This window comes from Bos taurus, chromosome 15 (assembly GCF_002263795.3).
Source record: "Bos taurus isolate L1 Dominette 01449 registration number 42190680 breed Hereford chromosome 15, ARS-UCD2.0, whole genome shotgun sequence".
NCBI lineage: Eukaryota > Metazoa > Chordata > Mammalia > Artiodactyla > Bovidae > Bos > Bos taurus.
Window position 1 is genome coordinate 39,307,747 of NC_037342.1, and position 20,669 is coordinate 39,328,415.

Here is a 20,669-nt window from a genome sequence, read left to right on the forward strand (position 1 = left end):
CATTTCATTGCTCTAAGTATAACAACACTATAATATCATAGAATCTGAGACTGGAAGGAAACTTTAGGGTCAAAATTCCCTCTCAAATATTGAAGCCAGCATCTGTCCAAGACTTGAACACCTCCATTTCCAGGAAGCTCTCTGGAACAGTGGGTGCAGCATCTGAAGTGTGGTCTGCTTTTGTTTTTTTATGCTGATGGTACGAAGTGGGGCTGGATCACTGGTATGGTTTTTACCCCCTCCCCAAAGCGATTCTAATGTTCACAGGTTAAGAACAACTATTCTCAAGTTTTATTCCCTGATGCAGAGATGAGCTGTTTGTATCCTAAATGAGACAAGAAAAGCCAAGCAAAAATTTCTCCTGACATTCTTTCACCTCTTCTTCACTTTAAATACAGGCAAAAATCCAAAGTGTCGACAAAGATAGGTGTGGAGACAGGACAGTATTTGTTGGACAGACTAAGGCAGATATATACTGAAGCTATGGAACATGAGAGCTTAGGATGTTTTGTGCAAATGTGACTGAATCCCACCCAGGACTCTCCAGATGAGCAACCCCTAAGAACCCCTGCTGGGGCCTTTCAGGCACCGGAGGGTGCTCCCTGCTCGCCCACGCACTTGCTCCATACTCAGGTTGCTGTTGTTCAGTCGCTCAGTCATGTCCGACTCTTTGCGACCCCCACGAACAGCAGCATGCCAGGCTTCCCTGTCCTTCACTATCTCCCGGAGTTTGCGCAAACTCATGTTCATTGAGTATACTCAGCTACCACAGACTAAATCACATGCATCATTATCTTTGTTATTCGCTGGTCCTTGGTCTGTTCTTTGGAATAGACTACTAAAGAACCTAGGGCTTTCCCAATGGCTCAGATCTGCCTGCTCATGCAGGAGATCCCTGGGTTGGGAAGATCCCCTGGAGAAGGAAATGACAACCCACTCCAGTATTCATGCCTGGGAAATCCCATGGACAGAGGAGCCTGGCGGGCTACAGTCCATGGGGTTGCAAATGTCGGATGCGACTGAGCACACATACACACGCTAATAAAGAACCTACTCCCTTTTCCACAGAAGGGCCTTTGGGATGCAGTTAAACTCAAAGAACTAAGGAAATGAATTCATGCGCCAGAAGGTAACAGAATGGTATGTGCGCTTGTGCTGGGATAAAAGACATGAGTGAGAGGGGAAAAGACTCACTACTGCTGTGAGAGGGCCTGGCAGGCCACCTGCCAGAAGGAAGCTGGGGCTGATCCCTTCCTAAGTTAGGCCTCTGTGCTGGCCTGGGGGCAAAGGATGACAGTGAGGGGGAAGCCACTTCCCAAGCACCATCTGCTAGAAGCCTCATTCTGTCAAGAAAAAGAGGGTATTAATAACTTCCTCATTTGCCTTGCAGACAACCTTATATCTCAACTAGAGAAGAGAGTATTTTGAGGCTTTTCATTAATGAAGTGATGTGGCTCAAAAGGTTCTTGGGAAGAAGGTGCCTGGGACATTCTGGAAGAGATGCTGAGCAGACTCAGGCCCAAGCTGATGGCAAGCGGAGTGGATTTCAACACATTCAGGGGAGAGAGAGAGAAGGTTCCAGAGGCCGGTGAATATGGTCAATGTAGGGGAGGCACAAAACATTCCGACTCTGCTTCGCTCGGGAAGATGAGCACCAGCAGGTGAAGGAGCCAGGCTGAGGGCCAGCCAGAGAGCAGAGGAATGAGAACACGAGCACCATGGGGCCGGGAAAACGAAGGCAGGCTCGCCCTCAGGGAAAACGGCGTTGAGTTAACAAGTGACACGGCGCCCGACGGGCTGCCTCACTTTCAAAGCTTGGCAGGGACAGGTTCTAGACGCTATAAACCGGTCAGGCTCACTGCTCCTTGACATTCCAGTCATTAAAGGTATTTTTGAAAGCACTTGGTAAGGAAAGCAATTAGTCAGATTTGCACTGGTAAGGGAGACTGAAAGTCCAGTTTCTGCTGCCAAACTGTTCAGACATCATCTGAGTGGACCCTGCTGTCTGCGGAAGCAAATTCCCAGGGACTCAGCATCCAGAAGTGGCGAGGAATTAGACAGTGCTTCCCAGCCACTGAGATGGGGCAGAGAAATGAGAAAAGTTCCATGAGAGAAGACAGATCACCACTGACGTTGTGTGAGAGAGAGAAGCAGAAAAGGCAGGCCCAAGATGAAGTCCTTCACTTGAACAGCATTAAAACCCTTATCCCAGACCCTGATAAGTATGAGCATCTAACAGAGAATCATTCAGAAAAGCAGCAACAATTACTAAACACTTGTTGTTGTAAAAGGAACTTGTTTTATATGTGTACATACATACATGTATTTCTTTAAAAAACACCAAATTACCAGTATGGTGATCAGGACCAGTTACATAATTAGTAGGGTCCAGGACAGAACGAAAATGCAGGAACCCTTGTTTTCAAAATACAGTCTTCAGGGTGGTGACAGCAGAGCATTAAACCAAGTACCGGGTCCTATGTAGCTGCAAGGGTTGCACGCCTGTGAAGCCAGCCCTGATGGTTTCTCTGGAGATGCTGCAGATACAGTTCATATCTTAATCCTAGTATGTTCTCCCTGAGAACAAGGACATTTTTATGAAAAGGATGGAAAGGTGAGGGCAGCACTGAGTCCTCCAAGTCTGCCTTGACAGGTAACCAAATGACCATCACTGACTTGCTGAGAAGACTCGCCCCCACCCTTAGGTGTTAATCAGTGATTGGATGTTTGTAGGACAGTGCCATGCAAAACCCATTAAGTACTAAAACGTCTGTTGAATTAGTGAACAAATGAAAATGGAAGACAGAGGCTATGCCTATCCAGTCTACAAGTCACACAAAGCTTTGAAGGATCGCTAGTGATAAGCTGAAATGTGGGACTATCCAATAAACAGATTGACAGAGAAGTTCAAAAAGACCAACTGTACCTACACAAGATGTAAAAACCCTTGCCTAACAATAATTCATGTACAAGAGAGCCAGGGAGGGTGCTGTGACAGCTGTCCCAGATGTGGCACTAATGAGATGGCTTCTCCTGCAAGGAGGCACCAGCCCCACTCGACCCCAGGCCAACCAGACCACAGCTGCAGTCCCACACCAGGTCATGACTTTCAATCAGCCACCACTGGAAGGAAATCCAGCAGACGGATGTGGCTCTGGAAAGAACGTGTGCCATCTGCTGTTCCCCACCCTTCTTGTGCCTGCTTCTCCTCTGGAGGCTGGAAGATCTAGATACCTGTGCTGCAACCTGCTTTGCACCTCTAGGGGACCAGGTGACATTTTCAAGATAAGCTGAAGTCTACTCCTGTGCTTCCAGGAAGGCATGCCTTTTCCTGATACAAAGGACAGCTGGCCTGGAGTCTCCCCTGCCCTCTTTCTGGCTGGTGAGCTATTGAAACCTGGCATAGCCATCCCCCTCCAAGGTGAAAATCTGGCTCAGCAGGGTGGTACAAGAAGACAGAGAGGGCCTGGCTCCTGCTGACCTCCCTGAACCTCCACAGCAGCCCCTCACTGCCTAATCAGGACTGGCTATGCTTGAGAAACAAAGCCCTGTTGACTCATAACGTCTTGTTCCTTGCATTTAATAGAGCATATCACAAGGGGGTGGGCAGACACTACTGCAATGAGCAGGCAGGCCAGGTTAACAGGGGGCTTGAAGCCAGGATGAGCTGAAAATGGGTAGTGAAGATGGAGAAAACCAGAGGGACCACCCTCTATGCTGGGGCCTTGCAAACTTTTTGCTCAGAGACGCGAGGGCAGCCCTGGCTGGGGGGAGATGGGGCAGGTATTCCTCCCTTAAGTTAGGTTTCTCTGGTTTTCTTTCTACTATTTGCAAGAGGACATGTCTCTGAATTTAGTGTCTCTCTCTTCAGTTTCCAAGCGAAATCTTGCTCGGCCCAGAGCAGACCTGATTCTGCATAGAAGCTAGGTTCCTGCGGTGCCAGCCCAGCGGCCTTCCTGCAGAGATCAGCCGGAGAAGCGAGTGCTACGGTCAGGCAGGCGGAAGCACCTGCCTCCTCCACTCATCTTCCTACCCAGGGCTGAGACGTCTTCGGAAGCTTTGTTGTTTTGATGGAATTTTAGTAGAAAGGTGTAGGTGGCTGTTTCTGTGTTAGTGGTCAAATGAGGATGAGAGAAATTCTCAATGGTTATTAGTTTCAGTCCCTTTCTAAAACCTTCACATGCAGGAAGGGGATTCTTGATTACCTCCTATTTTTAATAAAATCCTGCTCTTCTGATTTAAAGTCCCTAGACCTTCCATTTTTCTTTGAGTGAGGGTAGAAGAGGACGGTCCCAGGGAAGAGAGGTGAGGCCTCTTCAAACAGTAAGAACAAGGTGGAGACCCTGACAGAGGAAGTGAGCCTAAACAAGTTCAGTGTTGAGACATCAAATTCCCACACACTGGCACTTAACTCTGAGATCTGTGAAAATAAATGTTGTATAAAAACAATCCCGTAATTGCAACATACCCTGAGAATAAGGTGTTTCAATTCATCATCTGACAGAAAAGTCGGCTTGTAGTTTGCCTCTGTATATGGATTGGTGGCACCTTCCGGGGGAGAAAAAGAGAAAGAGTTGAACACTTTATTTTAGTCAGATAATGTCTTGTTCCACTCGACTGCCTCAAACCTTCCAGATGCAGCCTCGTACCTACCCACCGGGAGCTACATTTTATCTTCTCTCTCCTTGGCGGAGATAAGGTGAGCTCTGGCTTTGGACAGAAGCCAAAGAGAATGTCATCGAAAAGTGAACACTGTTGACCACAGGAGACTTAGCAAGCTTGTTTTTGTCACCACAGGGAAAATTCAGGAGCTAATAGAAGTTTAGAAACTGCTTCTAATAGAGAGGAAGCTCTAGAAGCAAACTGGTCGAGACTCCTGGGATGCTCTCTCCCCGCAACATCTATATTAAATGGGTTGTCTAGCGGGTGCTCAAATCACCACTCTAAATGTTCTTGGGAAGTCATCCAGCCTGCCAGGCCCTGAGTAAATACGCTGTGAAAGGCATTTGCTGTGAGTTCCTCTTCATCAGGGTTGAGTTAAATGAGCTTGGCAACCCAGAGAAATGCATTACTTCAGTAAATGCAACTCGAGCTCTCAGGACTGAAAGGGCATAAGACATGTTTAAAAGTCAATCTGGCATCTTTCGGGAGAATAACTTAGAGAAGAATGCCAGCAGTAAACGACTTGGAATCTGCAAAATGGTTAGTAGCACAGTGAAGAAATAAACTAAAACAGCTTACGACAATTCCAAAGACCACCAGGAAGGAGGGAAACACAACCTGTTTGTGACTTTCAAATCAACTAACAAGGTGCCTATCACTGATCCACACCCCTGCTTTTTAGGATCACTTGAGTTGTGCCACTCTTTTCTTTCCAATGTAACAGAAATTAGTTGTAATGATTTAATCTCTATCTTCGCTAACATGAATTTTAAAATGCCATTCTCCAAGCCCAGGATACAACATTTATATTTTTGAATCAAGGTCAAAAGACAAAACCAGCTACTTCTTATTTCTGGTGGCTTTGTAGAAATATAAAAGACGTAATTCTTTTTACCACGCAGGTCAGAGATCTGAGTGAGCGCCTACTTTCCGATTTCCTCAAATAGTCCAAGTCTAGCTGTGGAAAATTCCAGGGACGGCCTTCCCTAAAATGCCTGCCACAGTTCAGATTTCTCCTGTGGTTTGGATAAGTCACTTCCACGTTTCTGCCTCTGTTTTCTCACCCTCCCCACACTCGGAAAAGAAGGAAAACACTGCCTCCCTTATAAAGAGTTGATCTGGTTTGGGAAAATTCCAGGAAGATGAAAATATCATCAGTGTTCACTCAACAATAAAATGTAGCAAGTGCCGTCAACCAGTGACTCACTCTTCAAAAGAAACCAGGATGAATTTTTCCTCTTAAAAACTGGAACAGAGTTTGCTGTGTCATAAAGGGCAGCTACATTTCTGATGTTTATCATTGTATGGGCAAGGTCCAGGCACCACATATATGCAAGATGGGATGTGTGCCTCTCATATGTATGTAGCCTGGGTTCATACACACACACGTGCATGGCACACAGCCTCTACCCTCTGGGGATGCAGGACAGCAAAACTGCATCTTGATACCCACAGAAGCTTGCTAACGCCGATTTCATTTGGCATAATGTCTGCTGCTGAAAATGACTGGTATACTCCTCAAGGCTACACATTTGCAAGTAATAAACACTGGCCTTAGGGAGTCAGGAATACTCTAAGGGTGGTAACATTTGTGAGCAAGGGCAAAATAGACAATAAAGCCGGGATCTCACCTCGTAACGTTTTCATGTGCTGAACAGCCATCCTCAGCACAGTAAGTTTATCTAATTTCCTAGACATCGCGTTGCACGTTGGTACCAAAGAAGCCAGTTCATCAATAAAACTGTTCATTTTATCCCGACGCCTCTTTTCAATCTGACTGTGAGCTTCCCTGAACAACAATATGAAAAATGATTTCTGTAAAATGTAACAGAGCATCAAAGAAACAATGATGAAAATAACTGTTTTCAATATTCATCTGACAAGGCAAATTTAGAATCTGAAGAATGTTTCAAACTGGGCTTTTCTACTAAAGTCACCCAAAAAAGTGGGGCTCACTGCCAAGTCCGTATTAGTATTTTTTTTTTTAATGCTTACCTTATCCTTAGAATTGAGAAATGTTACAAAAATTGTCTTTTCACAGTCAACTGTGCTTTTAATTTCTCCTCATTTCTATTCTTCTCAGCCCCAATAAAGTTGGATTTTAAGATGGGGGAGAAAGAAAGAAGGGAGGTGGAGGACTTGAAGGGCAAAGCACCCAGGAACAGACATCAGTGAGGGCCCCAGGCTGAGCTGTCTCTGAGGTCTGAGGGCAGTCTGCCATGTGGTCTGTGGGAGACAGACTGACTGAGACACCAGGTAACTAATGCTGCTGTCCTTGGATCAGCCGTGACCCCACCCAGATGCAGCAGATGCTACATCTGTCCCTAAGAGTTGCTGCCCGCCGAGGAGCATGACACGTCCCACGGCACACTCTTTTCCTGACTGGTGTGCACCTGCTGTTTGTGACTGTCCCCCAAAGAGGCGTGTCAACAGTGCCACTGCCATAGCAACAGAACCGTGTGATCTCTCGCCAAAGCTGGTCCATCAGGGAAAAGCCAGCAGTTTCAGGTCCTTTGAATTCTACAGCCCTAGTTCTGTGGCAGGACACAGCGTCAGATGGCCCTGGGGTTAATGGCAGGAGAGTGGAGGACCCCCATGGAGGGGAGTCAGCAAGTGTTGCTGGAGGCAGGAAGGAGGGAGTCAGAGAATCTACTTGAGGGAGCAGGGCCTCCCCAGGCCTGGCCTTCAGCCACACCTTGCAGAGCAATAAGGGCCCTTTCTGAGGCCAGGCAAAGCCGGGGAACTGACTCCCTGAGCCAGGTCTCCCCAGAGGGCCCTGAGGCAGGAAGGAGGAACCTGCTGAAGACAGGGAAAACCTTTAGCCTTGATTTATCTTTGGCTCTCTCCAGAGTTCCCTTCAGATTAAACATGCTTAGACAGCAAAGAGTGAAGGCAGCTCAGCCTGGAGGCAGTGAGGGACAGAGGCCACATCAAGCCAGGGCTCCCCTCCCTCTCACTCCCTAAGGACACGACAGTATCAAAGACTGTTCGACAGACCGGGAACAGATATTCAGAGCCTCCTTGACTGCACACTAAGCAACCAAACCAGGATGGCTTATATACAGAGAGAAGGTCCAAGCTCACCTTGCATTTTTTATTCTTCCTTGGTGCTCTGTGTATTCTAACCTGGAAAACAAATAAAAAGAAACATAATCCCCTGGAGATTAACAGTAGAGTTACACATCCATTTTCTTCCCTGCCTGATCCCGTCCTCTCTACGTGACACACGAGGGCTCTGCTTGTTAGCTACACAGGGTGGGGTGTGTTGTGTGTGAGCTGCTCAGTTGTGTCTGACTTTTTGCGACCCCATGAACTGGAGCCCACTATGTTTCTCTGTCCACGAAATTCTCCAGGCAAGAATACTGGAGTGGATTGCCATTCCCTTCTCCAGAGGATCTTTCTGACCCAGGGATCAAACCCTGGTCTCCTGCATCACAGGCAGATACTCTACGGTTTGGGTTACAGGGTGGGGCATAGAGGGGAGACAGTTCTGAGCCCACAAGCTTACAGCCTCCTTGCTTATCCCTAATCAAGGAGATAGGTGGAACCTGCACGTTTAATTATGCAAGGAAAATGGCTCTAAGGATGCTGAAGTTCAAATGACTAATTCACGGTACCTTCCGTGAGGGTCATCTTTGTCTGTGTCCATGCTTTCTCTGAGAAAACAAAAGAGAATATAACTGTTAAGACATACAAAATCGCTTCTCACCACAATACAGAAGGCCATCATTTATCCAGAAACCAAGCAATTAGAAAGCTCAAAGAGCCACAGCATTGACTCCTGATGTATAAAAGTAAAACCAACTTGAACCTAATATAAAACCAGACTCACTTTCCAGTTTATCAAATGTTATATATACCACTTCAATAAAGTTTGTGTGTTCATGCATTTTACTATATTGATTGCTTGAGAAAATTGGGAATACACAGCATTCATGGAAACTCTGAGTTAACCAGAGTATCCAAGTAACCATAATATCTCATTCCCCCAAGCCCCCCAACCCCCATCACTCTGGATAAATGGAGTTTATTCATTTGTAAAATGTATCAAGCATCAAACATATGTGGGCATATATACTGAATATCTGTCTGGTGGTGGGTAAGGTGGGGAGGGAGCATCAAAGTGCGCACGAAGGAGCACTGAGCAGAACCCAAGCCAGCTCCCACCACTGCTGCCAGCGCTCTACTTCTCAGCTTGGGGGAAACCCTGAGCCCCGGGGAGCTGGGACAGATGGAGGCATGGGTTGGAGACCACAGAGTCCTGGGGTCACAGAAGGATCTGCCTTCCCTTCATGGACTCTGGAATCCAGTTTTCACAGCACATTATGGGTTCAGTAGAAAACAGACTGAAATCCTCTGAGGAAGGAGTTCTAAATCCTCCAGGTGAGCTCATACCTTCCTCCAATCCCTAAATCACTCAGGAGGACAGACTACCCTCTGGGCCTGTCTCCCTTCTCCAATCATGGCCCTACAAACATCACCACCATTAAGAGAAAAAGCAACTTTCTCAGGAGCACTGAGGTATGCTGCAGGCACTCAGAACAGTGGTTCCCAACCAGGAGCCCGCCATCTCCTCATAGGCGGAGACTTTCTCTACCTGATCTGAAGTTCAGAAGAAATTCTACAGGCCACAGGGGAAAATGAAAAGTCCTCCTCCCCCTCTGTCTAGACTCATGTCTGCTCACTGAGGCAGGTGATCATCGCAGGTGGAAAGAAGCTCTGCCCTAAGGTAGGAGTTTGGTATATTAAGCTGTTAAGGGATGACAGGTGCTTAATTCATAGGGTGTCCATGAATCACAGAAGACTTGCAGACTGGGGTCCATGTGGGAAACCTGGAAGTCCAGAGTGGTGACCAGGGTGGAAACCACAGATCTAGACAGCGGAGGTCTCAGAACATGTCAAGGGCTCCACCAGACAAAAGGTCCACAGAGAGCGTCTGTTTCCCTGTTGTGGAGTTAGTGCCCTGGAAAAACACCCTCTCGGTCCTCACATCCATTCTCCAGCCCCTGGGTGGCCGCTCTCTTAATCATCTGGGATCACTTACATATTATTCATAGCATCTCCTAGTGGGCATCTGACCTCCAGCCACTATGCTCCCCAAATCTGACCCGTGAACTTCAGCAGAAGGGACTTCTGCTGTAAGGGGGCACACCTCTCCTTGGAGATTTTCTCTCATTAAGCAGAAGAAAACTCTTCAATGGACATTTGGGCAAGATTCCATGCAGTTGCCTCTACAAAACAAAATGTGCCTTTTGAATGTTCTATGCTGACATATTCCCGAGATGTCTGTATAGATACAAAAGAGTTGACTGTAAGTGTGAAAATGTACTTACTCCAAAGAAAAGCCAACAAGTCTTTAAAAAAAAAAAAAAAAAAGGTGCTATTTAATGTAAGAGGAACACTAATTCAAATAATGTGTTAAGGACAATGTCACTGCTCCTATACCATTTCCAGAGATGACCTCTACTTTCTCATTCTACAAACATTAAGTAAGCCATTGATGTCTTCCTCTAGACAGGTCCTTAGGCAAAGCTCTCTTTGGAACCACTGAGGTTATATCCATGGACTTAGCCATGTTGCTCAAAGGAGCAAAGGAAAATGAAGAAAGTGGTAAGAGGTGGAACTTGGCTTTAAGGCTATTCTTTTTCCCTCGAAAATCTGGGAACCTGAGCGGGGTGCACAAAAGGAGAGTAAATGGCTCAGCTGCACTGGAGGCTCCCTCCTGCTTGCAATCCAAGGGAAGATAAAGGGAAAAGTCAAGTCAGATCTTTCATCCCCATCCCTTTTCATAGACAAGATCCCTTCTTCCAGAAGGAACAGTAGGGCCCCTGGACGTTCATGCCCGTAAGCTGACACCAAGTTTAGCCAGAGGAAGACAAGCCCAAAGGCCTTACTGGTAGTCTGTGGAGCTGCCCTTGCGTTTCCGGTTGCAATCCACGCCACCGGTGCCCAGAGGGCTGGAGAGGAGGTCGGTGGCACCTGGGGACATGAAGTCACTGATTGTTGAAGAAATGTCCATTCTCTGGTCGGCCATTGGAGGTCTGAAATAGGTACAAGGGGACAGAGGTGCAATTATTTCCACAAGCTTTTCTAAGGTGGTGGAGGACTAGGGTGGCACTGTGGGAGGACAGGGACTTCATGACAGTGCCGACATCTCCCCCAGCCAGCTGGGACGAGGACAGGCACTGCCAGAAGGAGCATCATATTCACTCTAGGAGTTATTATAGGTAATTTAGGCTCATCTGCTTGTTTTTTCTGACAAAGATACAAAGCTCAGAGAAACTAGGTGGCTTCTCTTAGGTCCCTGCACCAGGGCATGAAGAACTAAACCAGAACCCAAGGCTCTAGTAGGTACAGCCCCATGTTCCAGCCATGGAGGTAACCTAGTGTCCCAGATGTTCTCACAATCCTAACTTAATTTTCTTTCAATCAAATCTAATCGATGAAATAAATATGATCTGCTTGTTATCTCTGTATTTTTATTATAGCTTTTATCAAAGTTGTAGGAAAGCATAAAATATCCTTTCTCAGCCTGTAAGTCCCACTTGGGAGTCAAAAAAGCAGTCCCTCCCCGTCACTGGCCCAGGCAAAGTCTGTCTAGTCTTCTCTGCCTGTCCTTCTGCACTTGTGATTCCATTGCAAGGAAAACCTTGCACAATGAAGTGAAAGCACTGCAAACCTTTGCAAAGTATTTTGAGAATTCATATCTTAAAAGTGCAAAGCAAGTCAGCTCAAAAGAGAGACTGGCAAGTACCTTGCAAGAGACTCCAACTCCAAACCCAGGTGAAGGGGGCTGTGCACTGCCAACTGTTGGGGTCTGAGCTCCAGGCAACGTGACAGGGGCTGTCACTCCCTCTCTCTGGGCCTGAGTTTCCTCATCTGCAAAGTGAAAGGTGAGGGTGAGCTTTTGTTTCCACTGTATCCACAGATTAGTCACCGGAGCCCTCCTGGTCACTCTCACTGTCGTTGCTAGAGTGAACACTGACTGTGCACATAGCTCTGTGCATTTGAGCTATTATCTCTTAGTATAAACTTCTAGGAGGACTGACAGGTCTAAAGGGGACACACATTGTATGTTTTGCTAAATACAGAAACACTGTGCTCCAGAAGAGCACAGTAACTTTCATCCCCAATGAAAGCTCTTGTCAATCTGAAGGAAAATACAAAACCTCACTATTTTTACTTGTATCTTAAAATGATTATGAATGGTGTTTCTGTTTATAGGCATGTCTTTCTTTCTTTGATGTGGACCATTTATTTTTTTTAAGTCTTTGTTGAATTTGTTACAATACTGCTTCTGCTGTTTATGTTCTGGTATTTTGGCCATGAGGCATGTATGATCTTAGCCCCCCAGCCAGGGATTGAACCTGCATCGGAAAGCAATGACTTAACCACTGGACCACCAGGGAAGTCCCTATAGGTATTTCTTGATTACTCCTGGTGCCCACTTGTGTCCTGTTTTCTTACCATACTACCTTTAGCATCGATGGGCCTCCTAACTCATGCTCACCTGGGCACCTGAGCCTGGGGAGAAAAGCACATAGCAATCCCTGACTCCCCTGCTCTGAGACCACATTTGCGCTTTCCTCCTCCAACCTCCAACACCTTGATTTTCACCCTTAGCCGATAAGTCAGCTTTCTACGCCACTGAGAAAAGCAGCCAGTGACCACTTCTACCAGCAACCTAGACACTACTGGCTAGGACCCCACACCAAAGCATGATGCACCCTCCTCTCTCATGAGTGTGGACCATCCACCCCAACCCTGCATCATCCACATTCCGCATTATCTTGCATCGCTTCTACAAGGACAAGAACACATTGCAACAACACTCATCTTGCGGGGGCTGGGCAGGGAATAAACTCTTTTGAACTCTATTTCCTTCCAGTTACTGCCCCATTTCTTTGTTTTCAATTGCTTTTCTCTTCCTCAAGACAAATCAACTCAAATCAGGCTTTTGTCCCCATCATTCCAATATATCAGCCCCTGCTGGGTTCATTAATGACCTCCTCATTGCTAAATCCAACGGCCAGTTCTCCATCCCCTCCCTGCTTGGCATCAACACATCTGATAGAGCTGATCTCTCCCTCCCGGCTCTCAGCTTCATGGTTCTCCTACTTCAGTGGTCACTCCTCTTTTGTCTCTACAGCTGTTTCCTCTCGTCTCCCTCACCTCTAGGTGACCGATCCATGGATGTTCCTAGCCCCCCTCTCTGCCTACACTCCCTCCCTGGGAGATCTGCCTAGTTTCACTGTTTTAAATAACTACCTATACTATGACAACTCTCATATTTACATCTCCAGCCCAGACCCCTTCCTGAGTTCCAAAGCATCAACTTGACATCTCCCCTTGAACATACAATAGAAACATGAAACATCCATAACCAATCCCTGGTTGCCCGCAAGTCCAGCCTCTTGGTCATGCCCAGGTCAGTAAGTGGTACTTCAATCCTGCTTGCTGCTTAGGCCCCAAACCTAGAAGTCACCCCTGACTCCTTTTCTTCCATGGCCTGTATCTAATCCATCAATAAATCCTATTAGCTAAACAGTCAAAAAAAAATCCAAAATTCAACCACTTCTCCCCTTTTTCCTTCATATTTCTGTTCAAATGTCCCTTTATCAGTGAAGTTTGCCAGGATAACCATATAATACACACCCCCACAACTCTTTCTAACCACCTCTGCTGCTGCTGCTAAGTCGCTTCAGTTGTGTCCGACTCTGTGCGACCCCATAGACGGCAGCCCAGCAGGCTCCGCCGTCCCTGGGATTCTCCAGGCAAGAACACTGGAGTGGGTTGCCATTTCCATCAGTCCTGCTTAATTTTTTTTCCACTGCCTTTATCCACATCTGGCCAGCAATAACCTACTTAATTTACCGGCTGTCCTCTCCATTAGATCATAAGCATCAGAAGAGCACAGACTTTGGTTTACTGTCTGTACCCTTAGTGCCCAGATCACATTTCAGCACATAGTAAGCACTCAATAAATACATATTGAAAAATAAATAAACTTGTATGTTAGGAATATTAATCTTTGCTGATCATAGATGCTGTAAATAATTTTCTCCCCTTTTTGTCTTTTATCTTTGCTTATGGTGTTTGCACATGATACTAAAAGTGGCAGGTTTTAAAAACTCTTTTCTCATCCCCAAAATAATTTTATAAAAAAATAAAAATTAAAATATCCTCTTCTTTGCTAACAATTTTTGTAACTTTAAAAATTCAGTTTTAATCCACTTGGAAATTATTTTTGGTGCAGTACTTAAGGTTGAGAATTTCTAATTTCCCTCCAAAAAATACAGTTATTCCAACACTTACTAGGTCTACATATCCTGTTACCAGTCACTAGAAATGCCACTTTTCTTGACTCATTTTTCAGTCTGAACTTTCTATTCTGTTCCCTTGACCGGTTTTTTTCCAGTCTGGCACCACACTGTTGATGACTATGGCTGTAAAATACATTTTAATATCTGATAGAACAATTCCTTTCCCTCTTTGTACTTTCTGTTTTCAGAAATTTCCGGGCTAGTCTGATGTATTCTTCAAAGAGTACTTTATAATCATTTAATCACACTAAAGGCCCTGCTGTGGCTGCTGCTGCTGTTATTATTACCAGTACTACTGACATTAAGAGAAACCAGGTCAGCTGTGAGCAGAGCCCTACACTTAGGGTCCCGGTGACCATCTGGGCCACATGTCAGACCTGGGATGCTACCTCTGCCCCCACCGCTCTTTCTGAACAGCCAGACATTTGCATGAGGTGGAGTATTCCAGGTTTCAGGGATTTTGGGAGAAACCACACTTCCTAAACGAAGAACGACCGTCGGGGCTGCAATGATAGTGTATTTAGGTGGGGGTGGGTAGGACAAGATTGTTACCTGAAGTTACGGTTCTTAAACCTCAGATCCACCTTGGGAGAAGCAAGGGGCCGCTGGACTTGTTGGTCACCTCAAAGCGATTTTCATGTTTTGTCGCTTCCTTTCAAGCAGTCAAGTTCTTCCAGAAACCTGCAGTGGGGCCCACAGGAAAAAAAAACCCAGACAGGTCACTTTGAAGTAGACACAGTTGAAAGTCTCACAGCGGCTGAAGGAGATGAGGAGCTCAATCATGACTCCCAATTACAGGGAGCAATGCTGAGCTCACCATCCCATCCTTCAGCTGCCTGTTCAACTCAACTGCAAACACATGAGGAAATATGCCGGGAGATATTTTCTGTGAAAAACAATGCCTTTAAAATTATTAAACGTAGATTCTTGGACACGGCCTTAAGAGGAAGAAGATAATTATATTTTTCATTTCTCCCACTGGGTCAAGCAGTAACAACAGTGAACGCTGACTGAGTGTGTACTTGGCATCGGGCGCTGTTCTTACTGCACCATGTAGATTAACTCACTTAGACCCGACGATAACTCTGAGGTAAGTATTAATACTACTGTTTCCACATTTGACCAAGGAGAAGACTGAAGCAGAGAGAGGTGAAGAAACCAGCCAAGGTCACTCAGCGGGGGAGAGCAGTGGGGCTCCGGGAGCTACACCTGCCCCTGAGGACACCACTTAACTTGCTCCAGCCAAGTGAGTTATCTAAACGCACACAACGTGGAACAATAGAAAGCAAGTCTTCAGGAAACATTAAGCCAAGACGAAATGCCAGCAGGGCCAATGCCTGAAATGGCTGGGAATGAGCTAAGATGTTTAAAGAAAATGTCCCTGAATTTAAGTACGTCTGGTAGAGAAATCAGTTCTGAAAAGCTGCTGACGTCAAAGGGGGGCGGGTGGTGCTGCCCTGCCCACCTGCTGCTGGCAGGATACAGGGTCTCCTCCCTGTCCCTGTGAACCCTGAAAGGGGAACAGGCTCTTAAGAAGCCCCCTTACTTCTTCCCTGCTCCGTCTTGAGATGAAAAGACAGGGGCTTTAAATGGGGTTTTCCTGACCTTTCTGAAGCACAAATTTTGGCGCTTCATATTCCGCGGGCTAATTCTGGCCTCTTGGATAACCTAACTTGCCTAGATCATTACAAAGGTCTTCAAATGAGTATCCAGGGAATAGAAAAGACCGTGTCCTTCCCATTTACTCTTCTTTGCAGTCTGGTTCAGAACCCCTTCCTGTCTGATGCTGGTAACCCCGTCCCAGCCCCTACAAAGATGTGTCCAGGAATTCCGGGCTTCAGTCTCTAAGCCTTATGGATACAGTAGCGGCACAAGGATGCAAAGTCCCCAGGGTAAGGCTGCTGGGGGCGGGGGGTGCTTACCACACAGAACCCCACCTAAATCAGACCAGCATCCAGGTCCCATACTATCCTCCCAACCCCAAACGGGCAACTCAGGATCCACCCTGGGCATAAGCCCCTCTTCTTCCAACACCCCAGAGCCGCTGCCTGGCCCTTGGATAGGAGGGTCCAGCCACTTCCCTGCTAGTCTTGCCCTCTCCTCACTGTGCTCAGAGGCAGGACGCCCCCTTGCTTAAAACATTTCAACGGCTTCGCTGCTCGCCTAGGCCCTCCAAAAATACCCCAAACACCTAGCAGGCAACACCAGGCCTCCACAGTGGGCTTGCTCATTCCCCAGCCCAGGAGTGCGCATCCGCTGCCTGAGGCGCCAGGCCACTGAAGTACTTCAGTTCCCAAGAGCACGAGGCCTCAGCTGCGTCCACTTCGTTTTGCAGGGAGTAGGCGTGGCTCCTTTGCCCACTCGGTCACCTGGTGAACTCCTGCGTGCCTTTCAACTGCCCTCACGTGTCTCCTCAGGGAAGCCTTCGGCTCTCCCCAGCTGCCGACCCTTCCCGTTAGCCGCTGCGGCCCCGCCCCCGCCGTCCCGCCAGCCCCGCCCCTCCCCGCCCCGCCCCCGCCGTCCGCCCCGCCCCCTGCACCTGAATCTCAGGGTTCCTCATCTCCCAATACCATGCCTCTCGTTTTCTCTTTTCCCCACATCCCTGAAATTTAGATAGAGGTCCTCAGGACCAAACGCCCCACGAATTCTCATTTTGATCATTTTTTTCCAATGCTCAGATTTCCTTTATAGAAATCATAAATGCTAACAAACATTTTAGCACTCTATTTTGCAAAATCTAAGCTGTATTTCTTGTATGCTTGGACAAGAAAGCTGAATCAGTTGTGACAAATATTTTTTGGAAAACTGTTTTCTCTCCAGGAAGGTGTTCTTAGATACAAGACAATAAATGAAACAACAGAAGAGACAAAAACCTTTTCTGTGCTGCTGCTGCTGCTGCTGCTAAGTCACTTCAGTCGTGTCTGACTCTGTGCGACCCCATAGACGGCAGCCCACCAGGCTCCCCCGTCCCTGGGATTCTCCAGGCAAGAACACTGGAGTGGGTTGCCATTTCCTTCTCCAATGCATGAAAGTGCTAATTACCTCTTAATAGAGTTTGAGCCAAGGAAGGAAGGGGGCCCCAAGAGACCAAAGGTACCTGGGAGGGGGGACCCCAGCTGAGCGGGGGTTGGGCCAGCCCTGGTGCTGCCATCCAAGTGACACATAGTGAGGATGCTCTGGGGACAGCCCAGCCCTGGTCCTAGAGTGGGTATCACATGTGAGCCCACTTCTGAGCTGGAGATTTCTGAGGGTGGGAGGGAGGCTCTCTGGGTGGCCAGAGAAAGTAAGGCATGAAGGGGCCTGGGAATTATGCCTTGGAAGAGCTTGGGGGCCCCCCGTCCCACCCAGTCCCTCCTCAGAGCCCAGGAAGAAGATTCTCTGTGGCTCCACACAAAGGAACAAGGGGGCTGGAAGAGGTGGGCATTTTAGCCACTGTTAGACACCCAAAGGAGACCACTGCTCCTTCAAGCACAGCAGGGCGAGGCTAACTGCCCCTTAAGAAGCCCACACACACACCGTCCACAGGAAGATGGCCACAGGGAGCCCTCCAATCACAGACCAGGCATCTCTCAGCTTTCCCTCTCCTTGCCCCAGCACCCTAGAATGACAAGAAGAGAAAGCGAAGTGTGCGGATTATACTAAGGTTCAAACCTATAGATGCCCCTCTGTGTGGGGAGTCGGCAGGCTGCCCCATGTCAGGCCCAGCCAAGTGACTCTCCCAGACAGATGAACATGAGTGGAGGGGACAGCAGCAGCCTTTGAACTGGCCCTGACCAACTACCCCCTTACCAAGAGACCAGCGACTGCCAGACAGAGACTCCCCCTTTAGCCAAGGTCTCGGATGGATGGTAGTACCAGCAAGAAGCAAACCTAGGCCACTGTAAGCTCCTGAGATGCTGAGGTTTCTACTAGGGTGACCAGCTCTTCTCTTTGCCTCTGACCTTCCTGTTTGAGCACTGGAAATCCTGCATGCCAGGAAACCCCTTTGTCCCAGACAAACCAGGAGGGCAGGTCCCCTGCTTTTCTCTGCTGTATCACTCATCCTAAGCCGACTGACAGAGGCAGAAAGAAGGAAAAACCAACTCCGATCCTGGAGCCACAGGCCAAGCCTGACCTGGGAGGAGGGAGAGGGAACAGTGCAGGTCACACTGGCAGAGTCTAATCTTCACAGTAACCTATCTGTTCCTCGTGGTCATTACCCCAGTTTTCCAGGTAAGGAACTCAGCATTGAAGAAGTAAAGAAATCTTGCTTAAGATGACACGGTTAACAGGTGGGGACTGAAACCCATGTGTGTCTGGCTCACTGGTGGTTCTTCTTTCTTCTGCCACATCACTGCCCATCCAGCCCCCAAAGCCATCCCCACAGTGGAAAAGACAAACAGCCCAAAACAAGCACTCCTGGAGAAGGAATCAGGGAAGCGATAAGAAGCAATCCTGGTTCAGGAAAGCTACAGAAACTGTCTCTGGGCTTCCTGGCAGCCAGGGCAGAGAGGGAAAGGATCAGCCCTCTTCCTTCATTAAGGTTACCAAAGAGGGGTACCTGTTTGGGAGACTGTGGGACATGAACAACGCTATGCCAGATGGCTCTGGGAAAATAAGGACCCTAGTAAAAGCATGTCCCCCTTCCTGCCCCCACCTGCAAGTGTAACAGCTAGATGGAGCTCTATTGAGACCACTTTATGAAGTCCCAGATGTCACTGGGGTACTGGTTTTTGGTGATGTGGCTTAATAAAAGGGCATGGCTTAGGAAAATATGGATGATAGTGAATCAACATCCTTGCTTACCCTGTCTAGTCAGCTGCGTGCTCACTGATGGACTTCCCACAAAACCCCCAGCTCCCTGTAAGGACCCCTGTGTGGCCACCTCTGCCTCCCCACAACATACAAGGAGCTGGCCCTAGACACAGCACCTGCTCCAATTCTCCATCATATTCTCAACTTGAGGTTTACTATGGGGAGGAATGTGGAGTTGCTCTGGTCTGTTCCTATGGTGGTGGCCTTTGAGCAGAGATAACAGACTGAAGGGTCGCTGGCCCCACTGCAAATCCCCCTGAGACCCTCTGGTTATTCTGACAGCTTGTGGGGAGTTTGGTTGCCTTCCTTTAAAACAGATGGATTTAGCGATCATTCACCCACAAAACCAGGTGCCTCAAGTCTAAGGTAACAAGGGCTTGCCCCAGTATCATTAAGCAAGCATTTCTTCAGCCCAAGTGGAAGCCAGGGCACCCAGGACACAGAGGGGAATGTTTAAATCCCCTCAATCGTGATCACTGCAAAAGGCAGCGCCCTGCCTGCAGTCATGCGAGCAGCACCCTACCCAATGCCAGTATGCACCTTCACTTCTGTAAGTGGCAGAGATTTGTAGAGCATTTACCCTAAATTTCCAGCAGGTGGTGGTCAAGTGTCTTGAGGAAGGAGTGCCTTTTTTTCTAGCTGTGGGCCGCAACGTAGCTGAAGTATAGGAGCAGAACAGAGGAGAAAATGATTAGCTTATTTGATGGTGTGTGCAGGGAAATGGAAGGAGGAGGGACCAGGGAAGAGGTGAGTCTTGAACCAGGTGTTGTAGATGCTTGCCTGGCAGGTTGGATAGTTGGAATGATGTTCTGCGCAGAGGACAGTGTACGTGCAGCGGCTGTCAGGGGCCTGCGGAGAATCCCGCTTGTGGCGCTTGTGTACCCAGTCCTGCTGGAAGCTTTAGATGCTTGGGAATCCTGAAATCAAACAAAAATCAAGGAGCTTGCACTTGGAACTACAGGACTTGAAGGGCCTGTTGAGAGGGTAGCACAAGGGGCAGGGACTGTGAATTCTGGATTAGATTGTGAACAAGGCTGGTCGATGCAGAAAAGATCCCCAACACCATGGACAGAGGAGAGTCTACAGCATTCCAGTCTTGGAGGCCTACTGAGGGCTGTGAGATTCTGCGATCTAATTAAGAGGCACAATACAGGGCATACTCCTAGCCTAGCAATGGTGCTAAGTACATGTTTGCTGAATGAGTGAGAAAGGGATGCCTTCTTAGACCTTTGCCAAGTCTATCACTGAAGTATAGGAAGGAGAAAAGCCAGAGGAACAAGCTACAGATCCACAGTGCTTTCTGGAAGGACCCTTGGTCCTGGATGGGGATGCACAGACCACCGGCGGGACCAGTTTGGAGACTGGCCCAATACGGGTAGACAGTCGAGCCGCTGACCAAACTGAGGTGGATCAGGTCGTAAGAGAAGAGTCATAACGTTTTTGGAAACTGGTTGAAGGAGAATTTTTATGTGCAGAAAACAATGAATAGACAGGCAGATCCAGATTACTCCTTTAACAGGTTTAATAAGAAAGACTGCAGAGTGACTTGGAGTCCAGGAATGACCAATCTCCCAGTAAATACCCATGAATCTCCTGAAAAGGGAACGGATATTCCTTAGTGCCTTCAGTGCACCAGGCCCTTTATGACATGGTGGTTTGGAGCATGCTCTCTGCTGGGGGTGACGGTGAGGCTCCAAAGCCTGACCCTACCAGGCATTAGTGCCTGGGGTGCAAATCTCAGTTCCAACATACGCACAACCCTTAACTTGGTGTGTCATGGCCTCCTGACCTGGGAGATAGGGATGACAATATATCCTGCCTCAGAGCTGTGGCGAAGATGAAAAGAGAGGCAAAACATGCTTAGTCAGATGTGCGGACCCAGAGCGAGCC

At 47.7% G+C, this 20,669-nt stretch overlaps 1 protein-coding gene across 10 annotated transcripts in view; it reads right to left on the reverse strand.

The window, feature by feature from the left end:
- Positions 1–20,669, reverse strand: part of ARNTL (aryl hydrocarbon receptor nuclear translocator like) — a 107,978-nt gene that overhangs the window by 21,294 nt on the left and 66,015 nt on the right. For 4 of the 10 annotated variants that reach the window (XM_005215988.4, XM_010812470.4, XM_005215980.5 and 1 more), the window contains 7 exons: positions 14,538–14,666; positions 11,417–11,541; positions 10,557–10,703; positions 8,280–8,318; positions 7,747–7,788; positions 6,294–6,451; positions 4,469–4,548 (listed from right to left, as the gene is read on the reverse strand). In XM_005215988.4, the coding sequence (XP_005216045.1) occupies positions 4,469–4,548; positions 6,294–6,451; positions 7,747–7,788; positions 8,280–8,318; positions 10,557–10,696 (459 nt within the window). In that variant the 5' untranslated portion in view covers positions 10,697–10,703; positions 11,417–11,541; positions 14,538–14,666. Of the gene's footprint in view, positions 1–4,468; positions 4,549–6,293; positions 6,478–7,746; positions 7,789–8,279; positions 8,319–10,556; positions 10,704–11,416; positions 11,542–14,537; positions 14,667–16,354; positions 16,442–19,359; positions 19,697–20,669 lie in introns of those variants that run through there. The other 6 variants (XM_059874771.1, XM_059874772.1, XM_059874773.1 and 3 more) reach the window with 4 other exon arrangements.